The sequence below is a fragment of the Calidris pugnax genome, unplaced genomic scaffold (assembly GCF_001431845.1).
Source record: "Calidris pugnax isolate Ruff unplaced genomic scaffold, ASM143184v1 scaffold294, whole genome shotgun sequence".
NCBI classification, from domain to species: Eukaryota; Metazoa; Chordata; class Aves; order Charadriiformes; family Scolopacidae; genus Calidris; species Calidris pugnax.
The window spans coordinates 1,300,878-1,324,977 of record NW_015094505.1 but is presented as its reverse complement, the minus strand read 5'-3'; the positions used below and the strand labels follow the sequence as shown (position 1 = coordinate 1,324,977).

At 47.0% G+C, this 24,100-nt stretch overlaps 1 protein-coding gene across 1 annotated transcript in view; it reads left to right on the top strand.

Annotated features, from left to right (window-relative positions):
- Positions 1 to 23,925, top strand: part of GPC4 (glypican 4) — a 42,119-nt gene extending 18,194 nt beyond the window's left edge. Inside the window, exons 2-8 of the mRNA XM_014963139.1 lie at positions 2,373 to 2,764; positions 13,494 to 13,659; positions 19,083 to 19,213; positions 19,416 to 19,562; positions 19,975 to 20,111; positions 22,589 to 22,764; positions 23,714 to 23,925. Coding sequence (XP_014818625.1) covers positions 2,373 to 2,764; positions 13,494 to 13,659; positions 19,083 to 19,213; positions 19,416 to 19,562; positions 19,975 to 20,111; positions 22,589 to 22,764; positions 23,714 to 23,925 — 1,361 coding nt within the window. The remainder of the gene's footprint in view (positions 1 to 2,372; positions 2,765 to 13,493; positions 13,660 to 19,082; positions 19,214 to 19,415; positions 19,563 to 19,974; positions 20,112 to 22,588; positions 22,765 to 23,713) is intronic.
- Positions 23,926 to 24,100: the final 175 nt, after the last annotated feature.

The window sequence follows — 24,100 nt, the reverse complement described above, 5'->3', positions numbered from 1 at the left end:
AGCAGCTGTGTGGTGGGCTTTCAGAAGTGGCTGGGTTTGGTGGGAAGTTTTCATTTCCTCTATTTATCCTTCCTTTTGGGCAAGGAAAACCTGCTGGCTGGAAGACTGCAGGTGCAAAGCTATTTGATGCTAATTAGGCTGCTTTTTTTTTTTTACCCCCAGGATATTTAATGAACATACCTGGTTCTAGCCCACATGAAAAATAGCTAAGAGATGAAGTGCTCTAAAGCCTGGATACAGTTTATTCAGCTTCCACTTTGGAGTGTAACCAATAAAAGGAGTTTGGGCAAGAGAATAAATTGGTTATGGTAATATGGATGTATTACTTGAGATAACTTTCCTGGCCTAAAACATTGCTTTGGGTTCCTTTAGTCTAGTGGTTGGAAGTATTTAATGGATTTCCCATCAATATAATTTCAAAATCTAATGCCTTTTGAAGAGTTTCTTGATGCATCTGCCAGTTCTTGTGCCTGGCACAAAAGTATTTAAATGTACAACTTATTTGGTGATACTGAAAAGTCTGAGGAAAGGAAGGAAGTGAGCCTTCAAAATGATTAAGTGAATTAGAAATTAATATACACCAAACTAATCTCTATAGTATAAACTCAACAGAAAGAAATCTTCCTGGAGAGGAAATGCCAGTCATGGGAACAAAAGTGGAGGTTCCTGCTGATATTGGACAGAGGACATGTCGGGTGTTTGAAATCAATCTCTTCTTCCCTGGATCATTTCTCTCGTGCTCCTAAGAGGCTGCATTATATACAGCCGTGTCAGGCCCCGAGCCCCATGACTTTGTTCGTCAGGAACTCGAAGAATGTTTCAGTTTTTCCAGAAAATGTTTTCTGTGTTAGGCTTTGTTTGTACTGGAGCACTTTGAAGATGAAAATCTGAACTTCAGCATACTTGTTATATGTTTTAACAAGGTTTAAATTTACACTGGGCCAAAAATATTCTCTCCCATTCCCCCCTTCTAACAGCTTCTGGCCCTAAACATTACTCCTTTAAGGATTAAAAAACCACACAGGCATGTTTTATTTAAAAATATTTATTGAATATGAGTCACAGAAAAGCAGAGGTCAGAATCTTCAATTGCTGGTGGCATGCATAAAATAATATGGTTCCTGGCGCACGTGGTAGGGAGAGGCTGCACCCACACCCAGGGTGCCAGCGTCCCTATGGTGGCATGTCCTGGGTGGTACCTACCCTTGCTCTCCTTACCTCCTTCATAAGGCAACGTAGCATGGAGTTTTGTTCCAAAATGGCCCAAATGCAGTTGACTTAATGGACCCCTCCCCTGTTGTTTATTTTATTGTAGCTCATCTACACTAAATCCCCAAGGCAAAGGTTTTGTGGTAGGGTGTCTTTGCGTGGGTGGATATGCCATGGCTTTGGTGGCACTGCCTTGGAAGGAGATGCTCTTTAAACTGACCTGGCAGATGTATCTGACATGCCAGACATGGTCAGATCAGCTCATTATCAGCATCAGAGACATATATGTGGCACTGCTGAGATGCGGTGACTTCTCTGTCCCCAGGCTGTCTGGTGTGCTGGGACGGGGAACCCAAGCGGGGCTTTGCTTTTTGAAAGCCATGAAACCCAAGGGCCCCCATCCGTCCTTTGCCATCTGAAAAAATCTCTTTTGTCGTTCTTGTCCCAAGTGTTTAGCCCTTGGATTTTGAGCAATGAATTTTGAGGAAATTCTGGCTTAATTGTGGTTTTTTGGTACTGCCACAAACATCTGAAGCCCCGTCTGCAATCAGGACCAATTAGGTAATTAGATACAGGCCCTGCCCTGAGAACTAGCAAACTTGCAAGGTGGGAGAGAAAGAACCTGCAGGTAGATTTTGAGGTTTGTTTTTAAAATGTATTAAAACTTGTTAATTTTTAAGGCTTGTTTATAATGATTTCAGAAAATGAACTGACAAGAACTGAAAAGACCTATTTGTGCAAAATGTCTGTTTAAGAAAAAAAACACCTTTCTTTTTTTTTTTGCTTTCTGATAGTCTTGTGCTTTGAAATTATTTCTTTTAAGAGGGCTGAACAGTAACACAAGAAATTGGCTTTTTTTTTTTTCTTCATTTTGCTGACTTTTGTCGTGGTGTTCAGATTTGCATCAAAAGAGATTTCGCTCGTGCAAGTCTGCGGGTCTGGAAGGAGGTTGAGGGGCAGTGTGCTTTATGAAGAGTAAGCAAGAATTGTGAGATATGTAAATGGTTGGAAAATTTTTAGAGAGTCTTTTCTTTTTCCATTTCATTTGGGTGATGGTCTCAGTGAGCTGAATTTTCCAGTTAAGCAATGGTGGTGGTTGTAGCAGCGTGCGACCACACAACCCAATGCCCGTGTTTACCGTGTCTTCTCTGCCTCTTTTCTAGAGTTCTTCAAAGAACTTCTCGAAAACGCTGAGAAGTCGCTGAACGACATGTTTGTGCGGACATACGGCCGTTTGTACATGCAGAACTCGGAGCTGTTCAAGGACCTCTTCGTGGAGCTGAAGCGGTACTACGTGGGTGGCAATGTCAACCTGGAGGAGATGCTCAATGAGTTCTGGGCGCGCTTGCTGGAGCGCATGTTCCGGTTGGTCAACCCCCAGTACCACTTCACGGACGAGTACCTCGAGTGTGTCAGCAAGTACACCGAGCAGCTGAAGCCCTTCGGGGACGTGCCGCGGAAGCTCAAGCTACAAGTGACACGAGCGTTCGTGGCCGCCCGCACCTTCGCGCAGGGCCTCGCCGTCGCAAGGGACGTCGTGAGCAAAGTGTCTGCGGTGAGCTCCATCTTGTGATTATTGACATGTCCCATGGACCCGTGATGGGTAGTGTCTTTCCCTGTTGTCCTCAGTAGGTACCTAAAGGTGGGGGTGGTAGTTGAGTGCAGGTGGGGCCAAACTCCATCTATGTAGGCTGTGCCGTTGTGTGGTAGGGTCACATTCTGGAGACACCACCATCCAGTGCTGCAGCCTGGCAGCAGGCATGTTCCCCGGGTTGACGCGGTCCCCTGGGAACAGCAATGAGCAGGGAATTAAATGCCTTCTGTAGTGGAAATAACCATGTTTGCCTGTGTAATGGCCATATCTTTTTAATATTGCCTTCAAATTACAGTGAGTCATGGATGCTGTGGGCATCTATTATGGAGCAGCTGATGATTTGCTGTTAGCATGCACAAACAATACTTTCATGATAACAGTAATCTGGAGCCGTATGCGCAGGGAAGGAGCCAGTTGTACCTGGTGCCACACACACAGCATGAGTTAGACCTCAGGACCTCAGACTTCTATGGTAAAGTCCCTTTTTGCAGATCAAACAGATGGCATGCGTTGGTCACATAAATATATACCTCTTTGGAGTAGTTTAACTGGAGTGACTTCTTTTTTTTTTTTAAGTGTGAAATTTGTCTTTAATTTAGTCTGAGTTGTATGGTATAAAGAACAGGTGTATTCGATAATCCCCTTAAAGTGATTGTGTAAGATAACAAATATTAGTGATTTCCTTTTAACAAACTCAGATCATTTCCTGTGGGCTATAGGAGATTTAGTTTAATCGTTTAATTGGGCAGAGAGAGGTTTTCTTTCTCCCTGCCTGGTTACGGGGTAATAAAACGCCAGGTTGAAAGGGCAGACGGTAGTTTGACTCACCTTAACTGCCAGGAAAGAAAGGAAAAGAAAAAAAAAGTATTAAACCAGAAAAGAATAGCTGTTCAGGTGCTCTTAGAAGCAGAATGCAATTTTGGAGGCAGCACAAGCAGCATCGTTAAGTAAGATAATCATTCAAATTGCCTTGACTTACAGGGATAATATTAAAATACTGTCTCTCTGGAAAGAAAAAACAAAGTCTGCTTCCATGTTAATTTTTCTTGGAAGAGAAATGAGATAAACAGCCTGCGATAAGCCTGCATGTGTGCGATAGGGCAGAGAATATTAGGAAGGGAAGAGTTGCCATGCTAATGTACTCAGGCTACAGGAGCAGGTTGTAAGTTAGCGGTGGCAGGTTTAGGTCCTTGGGCACTCCGAGTCCCCATTTAATAGTGATGACTCTCGCTGGGGGACATGTCTGGGTGCTGTGGGTTGAGGATGTGTGTTGTGGAGCTCCATGGGTGACATGTGACGGTCCCTCTTAGGAGACCACAAGTTCCTCGAGCCTCAGGGACACCGTCCTGTGGTGGGAAGGAGATGTGAGAGGGAGGGTTGGTGCTGGGTGAGGCCAATTGTTGTGTCTCCATGTTGGGTCACTGGCCAAGCCTGCTGACCTCTTGGTTGGGGTTTCAAATTTGGTGACTCTTCTTTCTGGCAGTGTAGCATCATGGTAGATACTGTGGTCAGAAAGAAAGGGAAAAAGGGTTTTCACTGTTGGAGAGTGTGGATGGAGTATTCGGGTGGGAGGTCCGTCTGCTAAGGCCCAGTAGGGTTTTCGGGAATGTGCAATCACTTGATAGGCAGTAAATGTGCATGGGTGAGGGATCGTGTTTATGCTCCATCTGCTCAGAATTCATCAAAACATCTCCAGACTTGACACGGGACCACGAGGGCTACAGTCCCCGCATCTGTTACGAATCAAAGTCATGAACCCGAGGTGGCATCGTGATTTTTTTCTCTCTCCCTTTTGAAGATCCTCGAGTGTAGAGTTGCCTTCAACTCTAGAATTAATTGCTCAAGTGTGGAAGGTTACCCAGAGACCCACTCAGCTGCAAAAATAGCTCACGCGCCGTGGACGATCACAGTCACCACGCTTTCCTCTTCAGTTTCACAAGACGCACTGGAAATTCTGCAACAGCTTGACTTCTTGAAGTGGCAGCAGAAGTCCCTGCTGCTTGAATACCAAAGCTTTGGTGGCGGCAGTGGGAGGACTAATAGTCTTTTCTGTAGTGTTTTAATCTCAGTCAGTAGAAATCTAACATCACATTTCTGCAAGACACAATGTGAAATTCTATATGCGAGTTTAAAAGCTGCTGTTTTTCTGCCTGCTGCTTTGCGGTTGTGTTTGTGCGGTTGTTACATTACTTATAGATTAGCCCGGCTTTGCTGAGCTCTATATAATGACTCTATTGACTTTGCTTCCTTATTATTTTTACTCGGGAGTTGTAGTGGGATGGCTGCTTATACCAGGGATTAACTTGAGGGATAAATCTTCTATTCTTCTTTATGAAAAAAATGTCCAAAGTAATGCAAATTAGTTTTACTTTTAATGCATTTTGTAACAAGCAAATTTAAAATGTTTAATTGAAAATCCGAGGGAGGAGAACTATGGACTAGGGCAAGACCCATTTGCTTTTTGCTTTCCCGGGGTGCTATCAGGAGAGCAAAGTGCGCTTTACAGTAGAACCACCTTGATGGCTCTTTAATGACTCTGTATATTTTTTACATCTTCACTGTGGAGATGCATTTAGGAAGGTATTGTCCTTACATGAGTTTGGGAGAAAAGGGGAGAAAGAAGAGAGAATATTTGAAGAGCTGCAAGTACGCTTGATTTCTGTGCCAGAATGCTCAGAAATGACTTTTAATTCAGCTCAGAAGCCATGTGTTGCTGCCCAGATGCTCAATGGAGAGAAGGCACAGACTTCTAAAAATTTTGATGCTCAAGTCTTCACCATTTAAATTCCCTTTTTTGGACCCAAAAAGTACAAAATTCTCTGGGTCAGTCTTGAAGAGCAGATCCAAGAATAAAACCTAGAGTGCTGTTTTCTGTCCTCCAGAGATGAGTCCTATGCCTGAGGTGGGCTTCGAGGAGCTGGGGGCCTCCAGGGCTTCTGTCTGCCGCTGGCGGACGCTGGGTGCTTTCTCTGACCTTCCTGCCCTCGCCTTCAGGAGACGGAAACCTGCCCATCCCCTAATTGCTCGTCAAGCACTGAAATCAGCCCAGTTAAATTGCTGCCAGCAGTGACATTTCCTGCCCCAGCCAGAGGTGGAAAAAAGGAGCAAATCCCAGAGCCCAGAGTGACCGAAAAAGGGTGAGAACCTACAACTGGGCAGTTCTCAAGCTTGCAGAGATGTTCCCTTAATTAGTTACATGCGATTAAACCCGCAGCCCAGTTCAAGGGTCATGACACCTTTGAGGGCAAAGTGCTTGTTGGGTGCATGTCAACTCTAGCTGCGGGATGGAGGTCCCCGTCATGGGAGAAGAAGAAGAAGGTGAAGTCAAGGAGTGAGCCCCCTGAGAGCAGTTTGTAGGCTCGGGAGGAGCCTGCTTGACCCAGGGTGAGGTCTGGCTGGAGGTCAGCAGTGGAGGGGCAGGAAGGATGAAGCATGCAGCCACGCTACACCGAATCCCTGTGTCCATCTCCCCGCGGAGTTGCGGATGGGGATGTGCAGAGGGGAACTCCTGCAGTTGCAGCAGTGGTGAGAGTGTTCTGCAGCCTCCCCAGGAAATTTATGCTCATGAACTGTTGTTTTGGAGCTCTTTTACCCCTTTTTCCCCTCACCCTTCTGTGAACCGCTGGGAGCTCTGCAAGCTCCCAAATCGCCTCCCCAACAAGCATTTGTGTGCTGAAAGTCAGATGAGGTGCAGATGCCATCAAAGCAACTGGGCTTCCAGCCCGTCCTTGGGAACCCTGGGAAAGGCAGCAGATTCAGAGTTGTATGCAAGAAATGGTGTTTAATTTGGAAGTACAGGTAGGAGTCATGTGAAATGGTGCACAGCTTCATGTGAGGAATACACCTACCTCCTCATGTGCTGTCCTCAAGAGATGTGAACAGCCGAGAGGAAGGTGCTGGAGATGTTCATGGTGGAGGAAGGAGGCTCGGCTTCCTTGGTATTGAAGTTTCTCCTCTAATGAAGTGTGATGATAGCAGCCAAGGAAGGAACTTTCTTCAAACCCTTGATGGAAGAGAATTGCAGAGGGGACAGATGATTGCCTTCCCACAGCCACCCCAAGGCTGGAGCCAGAGCCCAGTGGCTTTTTAGCCCCTTTTGCTCTGTGCTGCCTCATCTCTAATGAGGCATCCGTGGAGCACATGTTGAAGGTCTGGACCTGCATAAACCAGCATACCACTGGCCTGCGTGAGCTCCCTTCCCTCCAGCTGCATCCCCTGAACTGTGGCTCCTGCCCTTTTTGGCATGGGTGCTGAATGTGGGCTTAGGAAAAGTGGTGATGAAATAAGAAAACAATGAATTAATAAGAATTAAGGCCTGTATTGTTAAAAATGTCAGGGCACTGAACTCCCATTTCAGTAAATGTCGTGCCTCTCGTAATTTGAAGGAGCAAAGGTCCAGTCCCCCTTTGTGCAGTCTTAGCCCTTGGTTTGACTGAAGGGGAATGGGACCTTAATCTTTCTTCAGGAAGTTCTTGTTGCTTAGAGCCCCTTCCTGTCCCTAAAGGGGCTCCAGGAAAGCTGGGGAGGGACTCGTGATCAGGGAAGGGAGCGATGGGATGAGGGGGAACAGTTTTAAACTGAAAGAGGGGAGATTGAGATGAGAAGTGGGGAAGAAGTTCTTTGCTGTGAGGGTGGTGAGAGCCTGGCCCAGGTTGCCCAGAGAAGCTGTGGCTGCCCCATCCCTGGAGGGGTTCAAGGCCAGGTTGGAGGGGGCTTGGAGCAACCTGGTCTGGTGGGAGGTGTCCCTGCCCAGGGCAGGGGGTGGGGCTGGATGGTCTTTAAGGTCCCTTCCAACCCAAACCGTTCTGTGATTCCTATATCCAACAAAGCTGGGCAGCTTTCAGGCAAGAGCAAACCCTCCCAGGGAGGTGACAGAAATGAAGTGCGTTCCTTGCATGCACTGAGAAGAGATGAGGGACAGATGCTGTTGCTTCATGGGCAACTGAAAACTGGCCAGAAGAGCCAAGGAGACCTTTTTGTGCTCTGAGAGGAGCCTCCAAAAAAGCAGTGCTGTTCAGGCAGCGAGTTGCAAGCCATGGGGCCAGGCTGAGGGGCTGCCGTGCACAAGGACATTGGCTTCCACGTGCCAAGGGCAAACATCAATGCAGAAAACAATACCAACCACTTCTCCACATCAAAGATGACCCTGAGAAGACCTGCCAAGAATGTGACTGCATCTGCCTCCACTCCAGCCATCTGAGGGTCTGTGTTCAGGCATAGCCTTCAAAGCATGCTTGAGCGGCAGTTGTGGCAGATTTAACATGCTGGGAGCGCGCGTGGATGCGGCTGCAGGTTTGGAGCTGATGGCATCACGCAGGAGACTTTCAGTCCACTGGGTTGTTGTTTTGTTTGGTTTGTTTTTTTCCCCTTTTTCTTCCTTTGTCTCTCCCCACACTGTGGTTCTGCTGCTAATTTTGAAAACAATGCAAGGGATAACTTGCGGAAGTTTTTTGGGTGTAGCTGCCAAGATAAGTGTTCTCGCTGTTTTGCTCATTAAAGCAAACAGAATGCCCCTAATTACCTGCTGTGTCTCTGGGTCGGGGAGAGGCAGGTGCTTTGGATAACAAGTTTTGTTGGAAAGGGGCATTGGTCTTGAGACACCGAGAGCAGGAGATGCTGACCCTGGTGTTGCTCCGTAAGTGGCTCGTGGAAAAGGTGTCTGCTTGGCACCCCGAGGTCCCCTCCGCCCCACGTGGGTGCTGGTGGGAAGACAAACACACGGTGCCCCCCTTTTGACACATCAATGTTAAGTCCAAGCAGGTCGAGTGACTGGTGGTGTGATTCCCAGGAGCTCTGGCGTTCCTCTCTGGCAGCATCATGTCTGGTGGGGAGGTGGAAAGGAAGCTGTGAGTTGGGAATTGAGCGTAAATGCATTCTGAAACTTCTCGCACAAGATGGTGCTGGGGCAGACATCTCCAGGGGTAGGGAACACTGACGAGGCACGGAGTCCTACAGTTCCCAAATATCGGTCCTGAATGTGCTCCCTTGTGCAGGACCTCAGGGGCCTGAATCTGTGGTTGAAGCAGATGCTTTCTAAATTATTCATCTGCTAGCACTGGGCCAGCAGAATTGGTTAAATGCGTAGTTAATTCCAAAACACTTTCATTGGAATATTTGGGGTGGGGAAGCAAATCAAGAACCACGTCTGGACCGGCATGTGCCAAGATGACGCTCTTGCACAACACTGAGGGGAGGAAAAAATGATGCAAGTAAGGTTGTGCTGGTCCCAAAACTTGATGGCACTTCTCTTGTCCAAATTGGCTGCTCACCTGGAGCGTCCCACAGCCTTTCAGTTACCTTTGGAGTTAGTTTGTGAAGCCAGGAAATCATCTTTCTGCGTCACTGAGAAGTTATCCCCTCAGTCTTCCTTATACAGTATTGCCCTAATTCAGTTATTTTGCGAAGAAAACACAGTATAAATCAAAAGTAATGTCAGTGCATTCATTTTCAAATTGTTGGATTTTTGTTTTCTGGTGGCTGTGCTGCTGGCATGGAAACGCTGCTGTTGTGCAAGCTTGGAAAATAAGAAAGCCCGAGTTATCAGTATTGTTATAAATAGTTATTAAAGATGACAGGATTTAAAATGTTGTTATTAACATTCTTAATGTTAACTTGAGGGTAGAGTGAGAGAATAAAATGCAGCTCTGGCTGTCTGATGGCTGGTGGGAGCTCCCTGCAGGACTGTCCTTTGTTGGAGCTCTGTCATCCTTCCTCGGCTATTCCTTGCCTTGAGTAGGAGGGGGTAAAAGAAACCAGTTGCTTCTCTGAACGTTATCTGCTTGCACAGCTTGTTTTTGCTTTAGTTTTGGTGGGTTTTGTGGTGGGTTGTTAACAAGAAGGCATTTCACTTGTTAGGTGTGGGCTTTAATGGTGACATTTCTACCAGATGTATGTGTCCAGATGCAATTGCCAACGAGTTGGAAAAGACGGAGGACGTAGGACAAACTGTTTCCCTTATATGAGACTCTGAAATGAGGTGGATATGACAAGGTACCAACAAAAAACAGATTTTTATTTTACCAAGAGCATGTCATTTTGCAAGAACACGGTCTAACCTTCACCAGTCAATGTAAGTTGGGGAGGGATATCTCAACAAATATGATATGACACGTTTGAATTAAGCATGGAATTGTTTGCTTTTCACTTAGTTTTTGTGAGTAGTGTGCAAATCTGTATTTTTTAAGGAGCAAGTTTGATACGAATGTGAAGATTGGTGCCAAAACACATCTGTTAGCAGCTTTTAATCTTCAGGTTTGACAAAGCGTATAGACATGGACAAATTGTAATTTACATGATGAAACCGCAGGGTGATGGATTGCTGCAGTGGTGTGGAACGTCACGGAAAGGAAATAAATTTCACAAGATAAAAGGAAGGGTTGGAGTGCATTTACTCCTATTATAAGTTTTTACAGGGTATGCGCACTACAGTGTACTACTACCTGGGTTCAAATCTGCTAGAGTAAATCCTCTTCAGCAAATAAAGCTTTCTTTGCGACTCTGCTTTATTAGAAAGGAGATTATTTGGTTTTGAGGGTCATTCTAGAGTAGGGTTTGAATGAACTTGAGTTGCTTTCCAAGATAAACACAACCCCAGAACAAAGCATATCTGGGTTTACTGTTACATACAATGGTGTTTTAAGAGCTTGCACCTGGCGTGGCAGAGCGAACATTAAAAGCTTGTGAAGAATTGCCAGGGCGACATATGGCACAGCCCACGGATGGATCCAGAATTGGTCTGGACCGGCTCCGGGCCCCTTGCCAGGGCTGGAGGGTCTCGTTGCAGTGATCTGCAGCACTTAAGCATTTATCACTGTTGTAACAAGATGTAATTGCTCATACTCTTCCCTGGAAAGTCTCTCTCGGCACCGATCTCTGCTTGCGCCTTCCTGTTGCTTTCTGACACCATAATACACCAGATTCAGGGCTGATGAATTTCCCCTCTGCCTTCCTTTTCAGCCGCAACGACGTTCACACTAACAGCGGTCACTGCAGGCTGGGCTTTGGCTTTTTGTCGCCCCGTTGCCGAGCTCAGAGCCGCACACCTATGTGTAGGGAAGGAAGCAAAACCCCGTTTGCTTTTAAAATCATCCCGGGCCTTTGTTCCAAAGGACCTAATCCCAGTGACCGTCCCGTGTCGTTCCACTGTGGAACGCGGGAAAGCGGCTTCGGTTTCCCCCGCATCTGCTGGGATTCATAAAGATCAAGTCCCCCTATGAAATATCAAAGCGGGGCGGATGCTGCGGGGTTGCAGCCAGGAATCGAAGATGGGAAGGTGCCTCCGGGGCCACGGGTGATTTAGTTTGTTTTAATATTTTTTTTGCAGCACCGTTTCCTAAAGCTGCAGCTTTCCATGGTAGAGTTGGGGGAGTCTCCTTACTCCTCGTCCCGCTTCAAACTGCTCTAGCACCTGGCTGGTGCCAACATCTTCATAATTTTCTTACTGAGGAGATTGCAGAGAGCTTCTTTGAGGAGCAGCAGTGCTGGAATGGCCGGGATCTGCTGATAAGCCTCAGGACTAGGCATGGAGGTGCTGGCACCTACCACCAAGTGTCATGGGAGGAGATTTTTATGAGAGAAATGATTAAACTCCTAAACTGGGCCTTCCTTCAGGGCTCTGCCTCTGAGTGTGAGATGTTGTTTAGTTCCCTCTTCTATCCCCCTGCAACTCCTTCGTTATGCAAGGACTGCACCATCTGGATGGCAGATGATACCTTTACATTTGTCTGTTTTCAGTTTTCCTACTATAAATCATCTGATTTAGCTGGTTTCTGTTGCTTGAGATCTTCCCAGTGTTTGAACTAGCTCTGCTTTAAAGCCAGGCTGCCCCGATAGGGAGCTTTTTGCTGGGGCTCCTGCTCCCGCTGCGCCTCCCAAATATATATAGATATATGTGTGTATATGTGCTCTGAAGCCCCCGAATCAGATTCCCCCACCACCGCAAACAGCTTTCTACATTGAGTCTCCTTTTGCTCAGCCAAGCAGGCTCCTTGCAGGCAAAAGAGGGGTGAAGTGATGTCTGAATGATCATTGCTGGCCAGCCAACATCCAGCACCGAGCTCCATCAACTGCAGAAAATCCTCCTTCTGTCTTTCTAAGCAGTTTTCTTGCCTACTGAAGAGAAACTGTGGTCGTTCCAGAGTTGTCAGAAGCACAGTCTTTATCTGTCGTCTCTTTTCGTAAGAAAAGAGGGTTTAAAAATCTACTGATGTCATTAGCAAAGGCAGCCTGATTGCATAGTGAGATTTTGTTGTTGTTGTTGTTTTCTGGTTTGATTTTGTTAAAATTGGTTCCCTCCTAGTCTGATGTGCTGCCAACTAGGTTTTGCACCAGAAGATCATGTTTAGTTTCTCCATAGCCCTCACGCTGAGACGGGCTTTGCAGGAGTAAGGTCCTCAGTGTCTGTGTGGTCCCAGGTCTTCCTCACGTGTGGTCGGCTCTGTTTGGTTCAATCCTCCTCTCTGCCATGAAGTTGGTTTCCAGACCTCCAGGAGGTGAGATGTGGAGGCCATCCACATCCAGCCATTTGTACTGAATGACTTCTCTCTTCCTTGGGGCTGTGTGTGTCTTTCCTCCTTCAGCGTGATCTTGGACCATAACCTATTTAGAGCACTCTCTATAGATGCCTTACAAAAAGTCTCAAGTGCACTGCTTGAAACACCAGAGACTGCTTCTATTTTGCCAGCATATGTCTGATCACATCTTAATTTTCCATTTTCATGTGTGGCTAATTAACACTTAAACTTGCTCTTGAGGGAGCTTCTCTGTTTAGCGCTTTAGACCCACCACGTGGTCAGCTCTAGTACATGGTGCTGGAGCTAATGCTCCTCAGACCGGCTGGATGGAAATGGTTTCAATGAACGTTTTGAAGCCAGGCCAGAGAGTGAATCAAACATGAATGACCATGAGTCACTTCGGAAAACAGCCCCGTCGAGGGCTCAGGGGGTGACGTGCCTGCTGCAGATACCTCTGCTTGCACACCCAGAGGTTGCATGGTGCCTTTGAGGGTCCTCCTGGCTTGTCCTCAGCCATGTGGCTGTCGTTGCCATCTCCTTCTGGTGTGGGGAACGGCCTTATTTAGTGTGATGAGTGCTGAGTGTGAACGAACCCGGGCGTCTGTCCCGGGAATGCTGCGTTGCAGGAGTGGAATGTAAGATGAAGGGGCTGCTGTCTCTGCTGGAGAGCCCTGGTGGGCCATTGTCCGGGAGGAGGGGGGCACGCTGCCGGCGGGGTAGGTGCGGGGATGGCCGCAGGCATCCCATCTCAGCCACTTTTTCCTGAGAAATCCCAGCACCATCTTCAGCAGGGCTGGGATAGTGCAGCCCCATGTTAACCCTTCTGGCTCAGCCGCTGTGTGCTGCCTTCCCTGCGCTCGAGCGCTGCGTGTCCCCCGGGGTGCCTGTGCCCGGACCTCAGGGAGGACCCCCACACTACACAAGCCGTGCTGTGGCTCAGAGGGGGTTTTGCAGAGGGGGGAGCTGGCCGTGCCTCCAGGAGCTCCCAAGGAGGTGAGCCGGACCCCTTCACCTGCATCCTGCATCCCTGGACTCTGGGAGCAGGAAGCCTGGAGCACCTGGTGGTGGCTCACCCCGTTGCATCTCCTCTGCTCCCACCCACCCCAGGGTAAACGGGTGGGTTGTTTTGCTTTAGTGACCAGGGGCTAATTTTCTTCTCCTTTCTCCTTTTCTTATAGGTGAACCCCACACCGCAGGGTACGCGAGCGCTGCTGAAAATGATGTACTGCCCGTACTGCCGAGGGCTGGTGTCGGTGAAGCCCTGCTACAACTACTGCTTTAACGTCATGAGGGGCTGCTTGGCCAACCAAGGGGACTTGGATGCCGAGTGGAACATCTTTATTGGTAAGGCAATATGGGTTAAAACTACATGAGAGTATACGCCGATGTTTTGTCCCACACCTAAATGGCTGTAGTAAGTGGCTGTGCTGAGCTACAGCAGGTTTATGTTATTTTTCCTTGCACACCTCTGTATACAGAACTCCTTTTGCAGTTCATATTAATTGCTAAATACATGAGACTTTTGTTGTCCCAGTGACCTCTGTTGCAGCAAGGCTCAACAGAATTGGCGATGCATCCTGTTTTGGGGCGCACGGGCAGTAGATAATGTTAAATGTTTTCATTTGTGCTCCTTTTCCGGGAGCTTTGATTTATCTGTGAGGGAGCATCCTTTGGGAGCAGTGGCTTCACTCCAGTTAATGTGTGATGAAGTGCACGTGTGACATATCGGCTGCTACTGACAAGGCTGCCGTACTCTTTCCATCCCACTTGTCGGGCGGGGGGGTGGAAAAGGGCTGTTAGAAAGAAAAGATTTCCTTTTCATTAAGCTGTGAGATTAAAAAAAAAAAAAGGGGGAAATTGCTGATAATTGGCATTTCAGGCTAGATTTAAATCTTAGACTTTGTTTTCCCATGTTTTGTGCACTGGCTTTTTACTTTGCTCCCCGTGCCAACTGGATGTGTGCAGGGTATTATTTTCAGAAGGCATTTTTTTTTTTGCCTGGGTATTCCATATAGGGAGTTAAATGTGACACTAAATTGGGTTTCCAAGTCATTCTCTGGGAGGCTGACACCCCCCCTCCCCTCCCCAATTCCTCCCAGCTGTCTTTCTCATGAGAATATTAAGTATTTCAGCTACAATTGTTGCTGAAATAGCTCAAAGCCAGGAGACTTGCAAACATCTAGTCCAAGCAGAAAAGAGGAATCCCATGAAAGAGAAGGGCATAATGCCAGAAAACAGACAAAAGCACAAGCAGCTAATTGCTGTAGGTGGTATGCAGCTAAAAATGAACCTCGGGGGAAGCCAGTGAGCCTGTCACACCGGACTGATCAGGGACTGCATATGATAATTAAGGTTATTAAACAAGGCAAAATAAATAAATGCGATTCCAGGTTGGAAGCAAAGCTTTCTTCTTGCAGTGCTTCCTCCCCAAGGGGGCTTCTGCCCACTCATTACTTAAGTATGGTATTAAGCTTTGTTACATTTATTGGCAGTATTTGCTTGGTTAATTCTTGCAGTGGAGTACGGGTACTGGAAACTCAAGCTGTGCTTTCTTCAGGCAGTTTAATAACTGAACAGGTGCTGGTTATGTTGCAGATTTTGTTTTCCATCTCTATTTGGCACTTGAGGCAAATTAAATTAAATCGATCTGGTGTTTGGGGCAGGGCATGCATCACAAATGTCCTACATGTGTGTTTAAAGGTTTAAATAAATAAAAGAAAAGAAAAAACCCCACCTCACAACAACAACAAACCCACCTGCATGTACTCATTGCTATTTTGCATCATGAGTTTAAATACTAAGTTATGATAATGATTTGTTGCATGTCAAAAACAGATTTTTGAACCCAGCGAAATAATTTAAAGATTATATGTAAGTATATTATATGCAAGTATATATGAATGTGGGTGGGTGTGCGTATAAAATACACATGCCCATGTGTCAGCGGGTCTGTATGGAAGTCTCTTGCATACAGCTTTTTCAAGCTGTGATGTAAAGTTGGTAGGTTTTTTGAGACAAAAAGACTTGATACTTCCTTACTTCTGCAAAGGACCAGTTAAAGTTGTGGTGTATGGAATAATGACCCAGTTGTACTCTTTTCTCCCCTTTAACTACCTTTAAAGTATTTCACCTTCTATTCCTGCCACAGTTGTACACCAATTAGACGGGGGTATACTTTGTTTCAGACAACTTGTTAGGGGGTGAGGGGGGTGTTGGAGCTTTCCTGAACAAACAGTGTTAATCTCCCATGCCTTTTCATTATTTTTTTTTATTATTTTTTTTTTTCCCCAGAAAGGTTTACTCTGCTCAAAGATATTAAATTCAGGCTTCATATACGTATCTGGAGTACTACTTTGTGTGCAAAGGATTTTTTTTTTTCCCCTAAAAAAAAAAAAAAAAAAAGAGAGAGAAGAAAAAGATTGTTGTTAATGAATGGTCAAGGTCTTCCCCCTCCTTCCCTCCCCTTTTAAATCAGATCTTGGGGTTAAGACTGAGAACTGCCTTTTGTTCTTCAAGTCAGACAGTGAGGCTGAAGATGTGGGTTTCTGATTATTGGTGGCACAATGCGAAAGAATCGCTTTCCTTCATGAGAGTGAGGTGCTTTGTCGCCAAGGATTGTCTCAATGCCAGTAGCAAGGACAAATGTATGCAGGAGGAAAAGGGTCTTTAAGGGATGGAGCTATATGGTGTGGGTTGGGATGGTTCGCCCACCCCCCCACCCCACCCCCAAAAATCCCTTTCTATCTCCCCATCCCAAGGAGGAGAGACAGTCTTTGTCACCCTGTGTGTTTGGAATAAATGGCCAGGGTATGTTTTTCACTCTGCCAGACCTTGTGTTTGGTTTTTTTCTTTGGTTTTTTTTTTTTTTGTGGAGCAGATCTGAGCCACCTCACCGTGGCTTATAAACATCAATTATTTTGCCCCGGGGTTGGGGCAAAATAAATGATATTTATAATCAGCTCCTCTCTCCCGGTGATGGAGCATCTTTTTGTGAGGCAAGTTGAGCTGAAGCTTCATTTCTGGTGGTGTTGTGGTGTGCCTCCCCTCCTGAACCCCAGCCAACCTTAGCCTGACCCAACGTGGCTGCCAGGGGGGATCGCCGCTCACCACCACTGATGGTGGGGACACCAGCCAGCTCCTGGTGGGAGGTAAAAGTTTGCAGGATGCCCCCCAAAATCAAAACTGTGGATGATTTAAAGCCCCTCACCCCACCTTCTTTTTAATTATTTTTTTTTCCCCTTTTTAATGAAAGTTTATTTCATTTAGCGGTTCTTGCCAGCATCCACCCCAGCTCCTGAAGAGCTCCAGTTGAATATATTCTCCAAGGGCAATTATTACTTTCCTTATCTTTTCTTGCCAGCTTTGGCAGCTCTGCTGGAGGCCGAATGCATTTTCTCTATCGGCAGTCAAAGCGGAGGCTGCATTCCTGGGCTGTGATACATGGAACGCCATGGCACCCCTGCTAACAAAGGACCCAATTCGCTCTACATTCCCATGGTCTTGTGGATGGCCTGCCCGGCTCAAAGTTTACAAAGACGCCAAACAGCCAGAAGAATTGGGGTTTATGTTTCCTTTCAGTCTTTCACAAACACTTTATTGATCTGCGGCCTTTCCTGGCCACTCGGAGAATTAAGTAGTTACAAAATGGAATGATTTTTCTTTCTTTTTTTTTTTTTATTATTTTTTTGAACTATACATTTTGTGTATTTTATTATCTGTCTATTCATAATATTTTTATTTGAAATGAGTGGCTTCCTGCAAACTGTGCTGGGATGTTCTTTATGCGCGTGAAAAAACCCCAAAAGCTTTGACAATGATGAACACATTTAAGTTGTGCTCCACTTGTTTACAAAAGTCTCCATTTGGTAGCACATCAAAAGCATTTTTCTCCCTCCGGCACAATGGTATATTCATGCTAGCAGTCATTACTCAGAGATTTGAAGCATCACTTTATTGGAGCTCACCACAATACAGTCTAAGACTCTTTGTTTCATTTGTTATTACCTTTTTTCTTTTTTTTTTTTTTTTCTTTAAATGCATTTAGTTCAGACCTGTTTGTAGTCCCTGATAGCTAAATTCCAGCCGTGCCCTGCAGCAGCTTGGTTCCTGGTGCTGGTGGAGTGTGCCTGCTGGGCAAGGGGTTTTTCCTGGGGGCTCCAGCTCCTCCTGGGCTTCGCTCCCTAAACGCTGGCACCTCGGGAGTCCCAGCTGACGTGGGTCTTCAGATAGGTTGATTGACTCATAGACCTTTAATTAACACCCAGCAAAGCTTCGGAATGTTGAGTTCTCCTTAAAAAGTGGATTTCCAGGCATTAGGAGGGCATCTGCAGTTCACCTGGGTGTTTGGCTGTTGGACTACTATTATTAATAATAATAATAATTTAAATAATAATAAAATTATTAATAATAATAATTTAAATACGCAAGTAGCCTAACTGTATATTTGTCATCAGTTTGTGGGTTTTTTGGTGTAGTTTAACATGACTTGGGACTTAACAGGCACTAAGGCAGAGCTATTACTAAATTGTTCAGTATGTGGTATATCTTCATAGGCCTTTAACAGGTAGCTGGAGTCCTCAGAAGTTTTCTGCTTGTTGAAAGTTCCTCCTGTGCTTAGGAGGAGGATGAATGTCAAGAGAAACACTTTTCAAGAGAAATTAATAGACTGACTCTGAAATGCCCGTTTCTCCTTAATGGAAGGGAACAGGCGTATCCTTGGGAGCGGGGAGGAGCTCCTCAGGAGAGGGTTTTCCTTGGGGCCGGAGCAGCCATTGTGTCCTGACCTCCCACCTTGTGCTAGGAAAAAATGAAGAATTAAATGCTACTGGGAGGTGATGAGTTTGTGGCAAGAGCATCACAAAGTGAGGCAGAAGAGGAGGCCAGCAAGCAGGGTGCTCTGGGGTGGAGGGACTGCGGGGAAAACTAACGTTAATTAAAGATTGCGACGGGTGAGAAGAGATGAGCGCTTGGCACCTGGAGGCACCGTCCAGGGAAGACCCGGCGAGAGGGCTGAAATGCAACACAGGGCGAAAGCCTTAATGCCAATAATAATTCCCCAGAGGAAGCAATGGCAGTTTGCTAGTAGTTGGCACAGGAGCGGTGACCTTACGTTGGCTGAGGGACTTTTCCATCTCCACTTGCGTAGAGATGTGCCAAACATATCATCAGTGCACAGTGCTTTCCCTGGTCTCCCAGAAGGGGCCATCCCTTGGCTCTCCCAGGCCCGGCAAAGCCTCTAGCCTTCCTTCCCTAAGGGAGAGACGGTGGCGATGGGCATCCTGGGCTCTTTCATGTTGGTGTCCAGTGTTCAGGACCAGCATGAGGGAGCCGGTGGCTTTGAAAGCAGTCCTGGAAAACAAATGACACAAGGAAACCTTTAATAAACGGGTACGGAGAGGAGGGTGTTAGTAATGCTTGTTCTAGTGGGAGGAGCTGATTACAGGCTGCCTTTTGGCAGGCTGGTTTGGCAGGGGAGTTGGACTAGATGATCTCTAGAAGGTCTCTTCCAACTCCAACAATTCCGTGATGGTTCTTCCTCGTTTAACGCAGCTTTTGATCTCTGTGATCCCATGGCTTGGTGCTGGCAGCCTGTAAGTGCCCAGTGAAGTTGTAGGCTCTGGGAATGGAGCAAAATGTTTCCTGGAGATGTGCGGTGGTCAGAAGCGGCATTGTGGTGATTAATGTCTGGGCGCTCAACCTGTTGTCCTGGTTGCTTGTTATCCTCGAAGCTCTTCCATTAAAATCTGTCATTTCTCTCCCCGTGTTAGATTCGATGCTGCTGGTAGCAGAGAGGTTGGAGGGTCCCTTCAACATCGAGTCAGTCATGGATCCCATCGATGTAAAAATTTCGGATGCCATCATGAACATGCAGGAGAACAGCATGCAGGTGTCTCAGAAGGTGCGTGGGCCCAGAGGACAATCGGACCTTATTTCTGCGATGTGTTTTATTTCCCTGTTCTCGTCGACGTGTTTTTTCTTTAATGTCCTTTCAAATATTTATGAAGCGACGTGTTATTTTGGGCAGAGACTGGGTTGGAGCCTGGAGAAGGGAGGCTCCTCTGACATCCTATTTCATAAAGCCCTTTCCTCCTCTGGTGTAGGTTTTCCAGGGATGCGGCCAGCCAAAAACGCTTGCTCAGGGCCGGGCTGCTCGCTCTGTCTCCGAAAGTGGTTTCAGCGCTCGTTTCAGACCCTACAACCCCGAGGAGCGGCCGACGACAGCCGCCGGCACGAGCTTGGACCGGCTGGTGAGTGCCTGGTGCTGCCGGTGCCGCGCTGGCGCTTCGCATCCCCACGCTGCAGCCTAGACTTTTCCATTTGTGATTTATAGGGTTTCTTAATATTCCTTGGCTGTCTTAAACTCCCAAAGGGGTGTAATCTGCCCGTGGCTCTAGACGTGAATTACCTCAGCGCTTCTACGTCAGAAAAGTGCCTGTTGTAAAGGCTTGACTGATGAGTAATACGTGTTTGAGGAGCGGTGTTTAATTTTGTATTAAAAAAAGTAGATCAACCATCAAAACACGCAGCCTGAAGATCTGGCCTATACACGTCTGTTGTGATAAAAAATACCTTTCCAGCTTCACTTTTAATGAGCGTTTGGTATTCTGGATTATGTCCTGTGTTTCTTTTTTTTTTTTTTTTTTTCCTTTTATTTAATAGGTTACTGATGTGAAAGAGAAGCTGAAGCAAGCCAAAAAATTTTGGTCATCTCTCCCTGGCAACATCTGCAACGATGAAAAGATGTCTGTGGGCACTGTCGATGAGAACGAGTGCTGGAATGGGAGCGCCAAGAGCAGGTTCGGAGATGCTGCCACCCCCACGGTTTACTCCCTGCCTCTCGCCCCAGCCTTTCCCAGGGTGCCAGCCCCTCTCCCCGGGCCTTCTTCCCCTACAGGAGTGACCCCAGTTTCCCTGAGACAGGCTGCTGCACGTACCCCTTTTTTCTTCATAGATGGGAGAGGTTGGGCGCAAAGCTCTTGGTGGCGGTTTGTGTTCAAGGAGGGAACTGAGTCCAGATACCCAGATGGTAGCATCTTTCTTTGGACTTAAACTTGCTCATGGGTTTGGGGAGGTGATGTGTACAAAACCCTGTCTCAGGGCTGCAGAGCGGGGATGCTGGTGCTGTCTGACAGCACAGGTGCCCCAGTGCCCCCAGTTGGTGTTTCCACCAGGAGCTGTTGGTGGGTTCCTTGCTGAGCAAAGGCAGGGGAGAGAGAGGCTGGTGAAGGGCCCTCTTCTCTGCTGCTGGGGTCAGTGGCACGAGGAGGCTGGTAGTTTTCATGGACACTTTTTATGGAAAAGTAGTTACGAACTCTTTTTTTTTTTCTTGTAAGGAAAAAAATAACCAACACATGAATAAGCCAAAGGTTTTTTGTCATATGGTTTATGTAACCATTTAACTTTTATTTTGGAAATAGAAGTTTCTTTTTTTTCTCTTTGCTTACTGAGGAAATACGAGCAAAATCCAAGATCTTCCATTAAAAAAAATAGTCATCCAGGGTTTTCCAGCCACTTTTTAAAGTAATAACAGGTTTTGGCCTTGATATTTTTGGGGCACAGGACTCAGCCATACAACATAAATTCTGCCTGTTTCGTGTGTGCCTGAAGCTGCCTTGCTCGGCCAGGTTTGGGTCTCTGCCACAAGAAATGGCTCTGCCCTCCTGATATCTTGCTATCAGCAGCTTGTACAGGGATTTTTGTGGCAGGTTTCTGCAGTGTGTGAGCTCTGGCACCAGCTGGGAGGGGAGGCAGAGACTTGGCAGCGCTGGGCAAGGAGACAGAGGGGATGCTGGACATCCTGTGTGGGTTCTGCAAGATATTTTCCTTTGCTGTTACTACTTTTCTCTGTGGCTCCACCACGCTAAAAGTTTAGTAGTCTTCCATGCTTTGGTCTCTCTCTGGCTTCTTTGAAACATATAATATCCATCACAAGTAGTAACAAAACCCAACAACAGTAATAATAATGATAATAGTAAACCCTCCTGTATACAGTATAGAGGGCAGGGTTTGAGCATTCCCTTATGCTTATATCTGACTGCTTGCTCTCCAGGACCAGTAGGTTGTACTAAAGGCTTTTCTCTCTCTCATGATACCAATGTTGGCATCGTAACTAAAAAAAGTAAGGTTTTTTCCTGTTAAACAGTGATTTTTCTTACAAGTCTGGTGACTGAAGGAGGGAAAATGTGTCATATCCCTGCTCTATAAAAATGACACTCCAAATACCTATTTTAGGAGATGTATTTTGTCGGGGTTGGTTGCTATAATAATAATAATAATAATAATAAACCCTCCCATATACAGTATAGAGGGCAGGGTTTGAGCATTCCCTTATGCTTATATCTGACTGCTTGCTCTCCAGGACCAGTAGGTTGTACTAAAGGCTTTTCTCTCTCTCATGATACCAATGTTGGCATCGTAACTAAAAAAAGTAAGGTTTTTTCCTGTTAAACAGTGATTTTTCTTACAAGTCTGGTGACTGAAGGAGGGAAAATGTGTCATATCCCTGCTCTATAAAAATGACACTCCAAATACCTATTTTAGGAGATGTATTTTGTCGGGGTTGGTTGCTCAGTCTCTCTTTTAAACCAAGAGGCCATATGTGTGTTCACATCTGTGCTCCTCGGGCTCAGCAGCTTGGCTCTTGTCTGCTTCGATGCGTGGGGTTACGGTATCTCATCTGCAACATCACAGGTGTTTCTCCTGCTGGGACTATTAGGGGAATTGCATCTCATGTCTGTGTGATGAGAAGTACACGTTTAATACCCCAGCTAGATAGTTAAGATGCATTATGCAAAGCCACAATGACACTCTTGGCTCCAACAGTTCCTGTAGGTTTCTCTGGGATAACTATGGCCCCTAAGGTTGTTTTCCTGCAAGTGTCATCTAACTGGGCATCAGGGCATCTCAGCAGCTTGTTTTGCACTGTTGCCTGCAGCGAGCTGGTTTATGCTGTCGTAAGCCATTATTATTCTTACAAACCCCAGATCTCCCTTCTCTTTTCAAGTTGGGGAGAAAATTGTCTTTCCCCTGCCTTTGTGGCACAGGGTGTATGAAAACCATGTTTAATTCCATGTGCTGCTCAGGTTGCAGGGAAGGGGTAAGAAGGTGGAGAAGGACTCCATGTGGATTAGCGGTTGGGAAGATGCTGTTGGGCTCAGAGTCTCACCCAGGCTGGAGACAGGGGTGGCGTCACCAAGTTCTCACACTGTTGCCCTTTGGTGGGGGATCCCACTGAGCTGCAGCTCCGGTACCAGCAGGAATGGTTTCTTTTCAGGTACGACTTTGCAGTGACTGGGAACGGCTTGGCAAGCCAAGTGAATAACCCGGAGGTGGAAGTGGATATTACCAAGCCAGACATGGTGATTCGCCGGCAAATCATGGCTCTGCGGGTGATGACCAACAAGCTGAAGAACGCCTACAGTGGGAACGATGTCGACTTCATCGACATAAGTATGTTTGCTGTCGTTTGCCTTTTTCTTTTTCCTTTTTTAATTGGATTTCATGCTAATGTGGGGTAGCTGGTTAAGCTCCAGCTGTGGGTAAGCGTGTTAGTAAAGAGGGTGGGAACCGGCATCTCCCTGTTCCCATAGAGTCATGGAATGGCTTGGGCTGGAAAGGGCCTTTAAAGGTCCTGCAGTCCAACCCCCCTGCCCTGGGCAGGGACATCTCCAGGGGGTTGCTCAGATCCCTGTCCGATCTGACCTGGAATCTTTCCAGGGATGGGGCATCCATCAACTCTCTGGGCAACCTGGGCCAGGGTTTTGCCACCCTGAGTGTAAATTTCTTCCTTAAAGCTAGTCTAAATCTCCCCTCTTTAGTTTAAAACCATTCCACCATGTCCTGTCCCTTCCCTCCCTGATCCAGAGTCCCTCCCCATCTCTCCTGGAGCCCCTTTAGGGACTGGAAGGGGCTCTAAGGTCTCCCCAGAGCCTTCTCTTCTCCAGGCTGAACCCCCCAACTCTCTCAGCCCCCCCTCCCAGCAGAGGGGCTCCAGCCCTCCCAGCATCTCCGTGGCCTCCTCTGGCCCTGCTCCAACAGCTCCATGTCCTCCTGCTGTTGGTGGCCCCAGAGCTGGAGGCAGCACTGTGTAGGGGGCTCTCCCCAGAGCGGAGCAGAGGGGCAGGATCCCCTCCTTGCCCTGCTGGCCACGCTGCTGGGGATGCAGCCCAGGACGGGGAGGGGTTTGGGCTGCCAGCACACATTGCCACCTCATGTCCAGCTTTTCATCCACCCTCACGGATGGGTGCCACAAAGAGCACGCAGAAGCCATGTTAACCAGAGGACTCGGGCTTACATCTCATAAATGTCAGAACATCCACACGCTTGCTTTTCTGTTGTCGTTGTTGTCCCCCCCGCTGCCTCGTGCGGCCGGGGAGGACAAGGCCGTGTCTGTCCGCAGGTGAGGAGAGCAGCGGGGAGGAGAGCGGCAGCGGCTGCGAGCTCCAGCAGTGCTCCCCGGAGTTCGAGTTCAACGCCACCGAGGTCACCGGCAGCTCCAACAAGAGCGATAAGAGCCTCAACACTTCTGCCGCTGCCACCAGGAGCGGCTCATCACAAGCAGCCTTGCTCCTTAGCCTTTTGTTCTTGGCCATGCAAAGACAATGGAGATAATTGTGCAGCGTAGGGGTTTTGGGGGGGAAAAGACTTTTATTATCAAAGTTAGAAGGCACCTGCTTTCACTTTTATACCATCTAGGGACTTTGCTTTTTAAGTTAATGGACAACAGTGTACAGTTTTTACTATGTTGCCACTGGTTTTAAGATACTGATTATTATTTTTTTTTCCC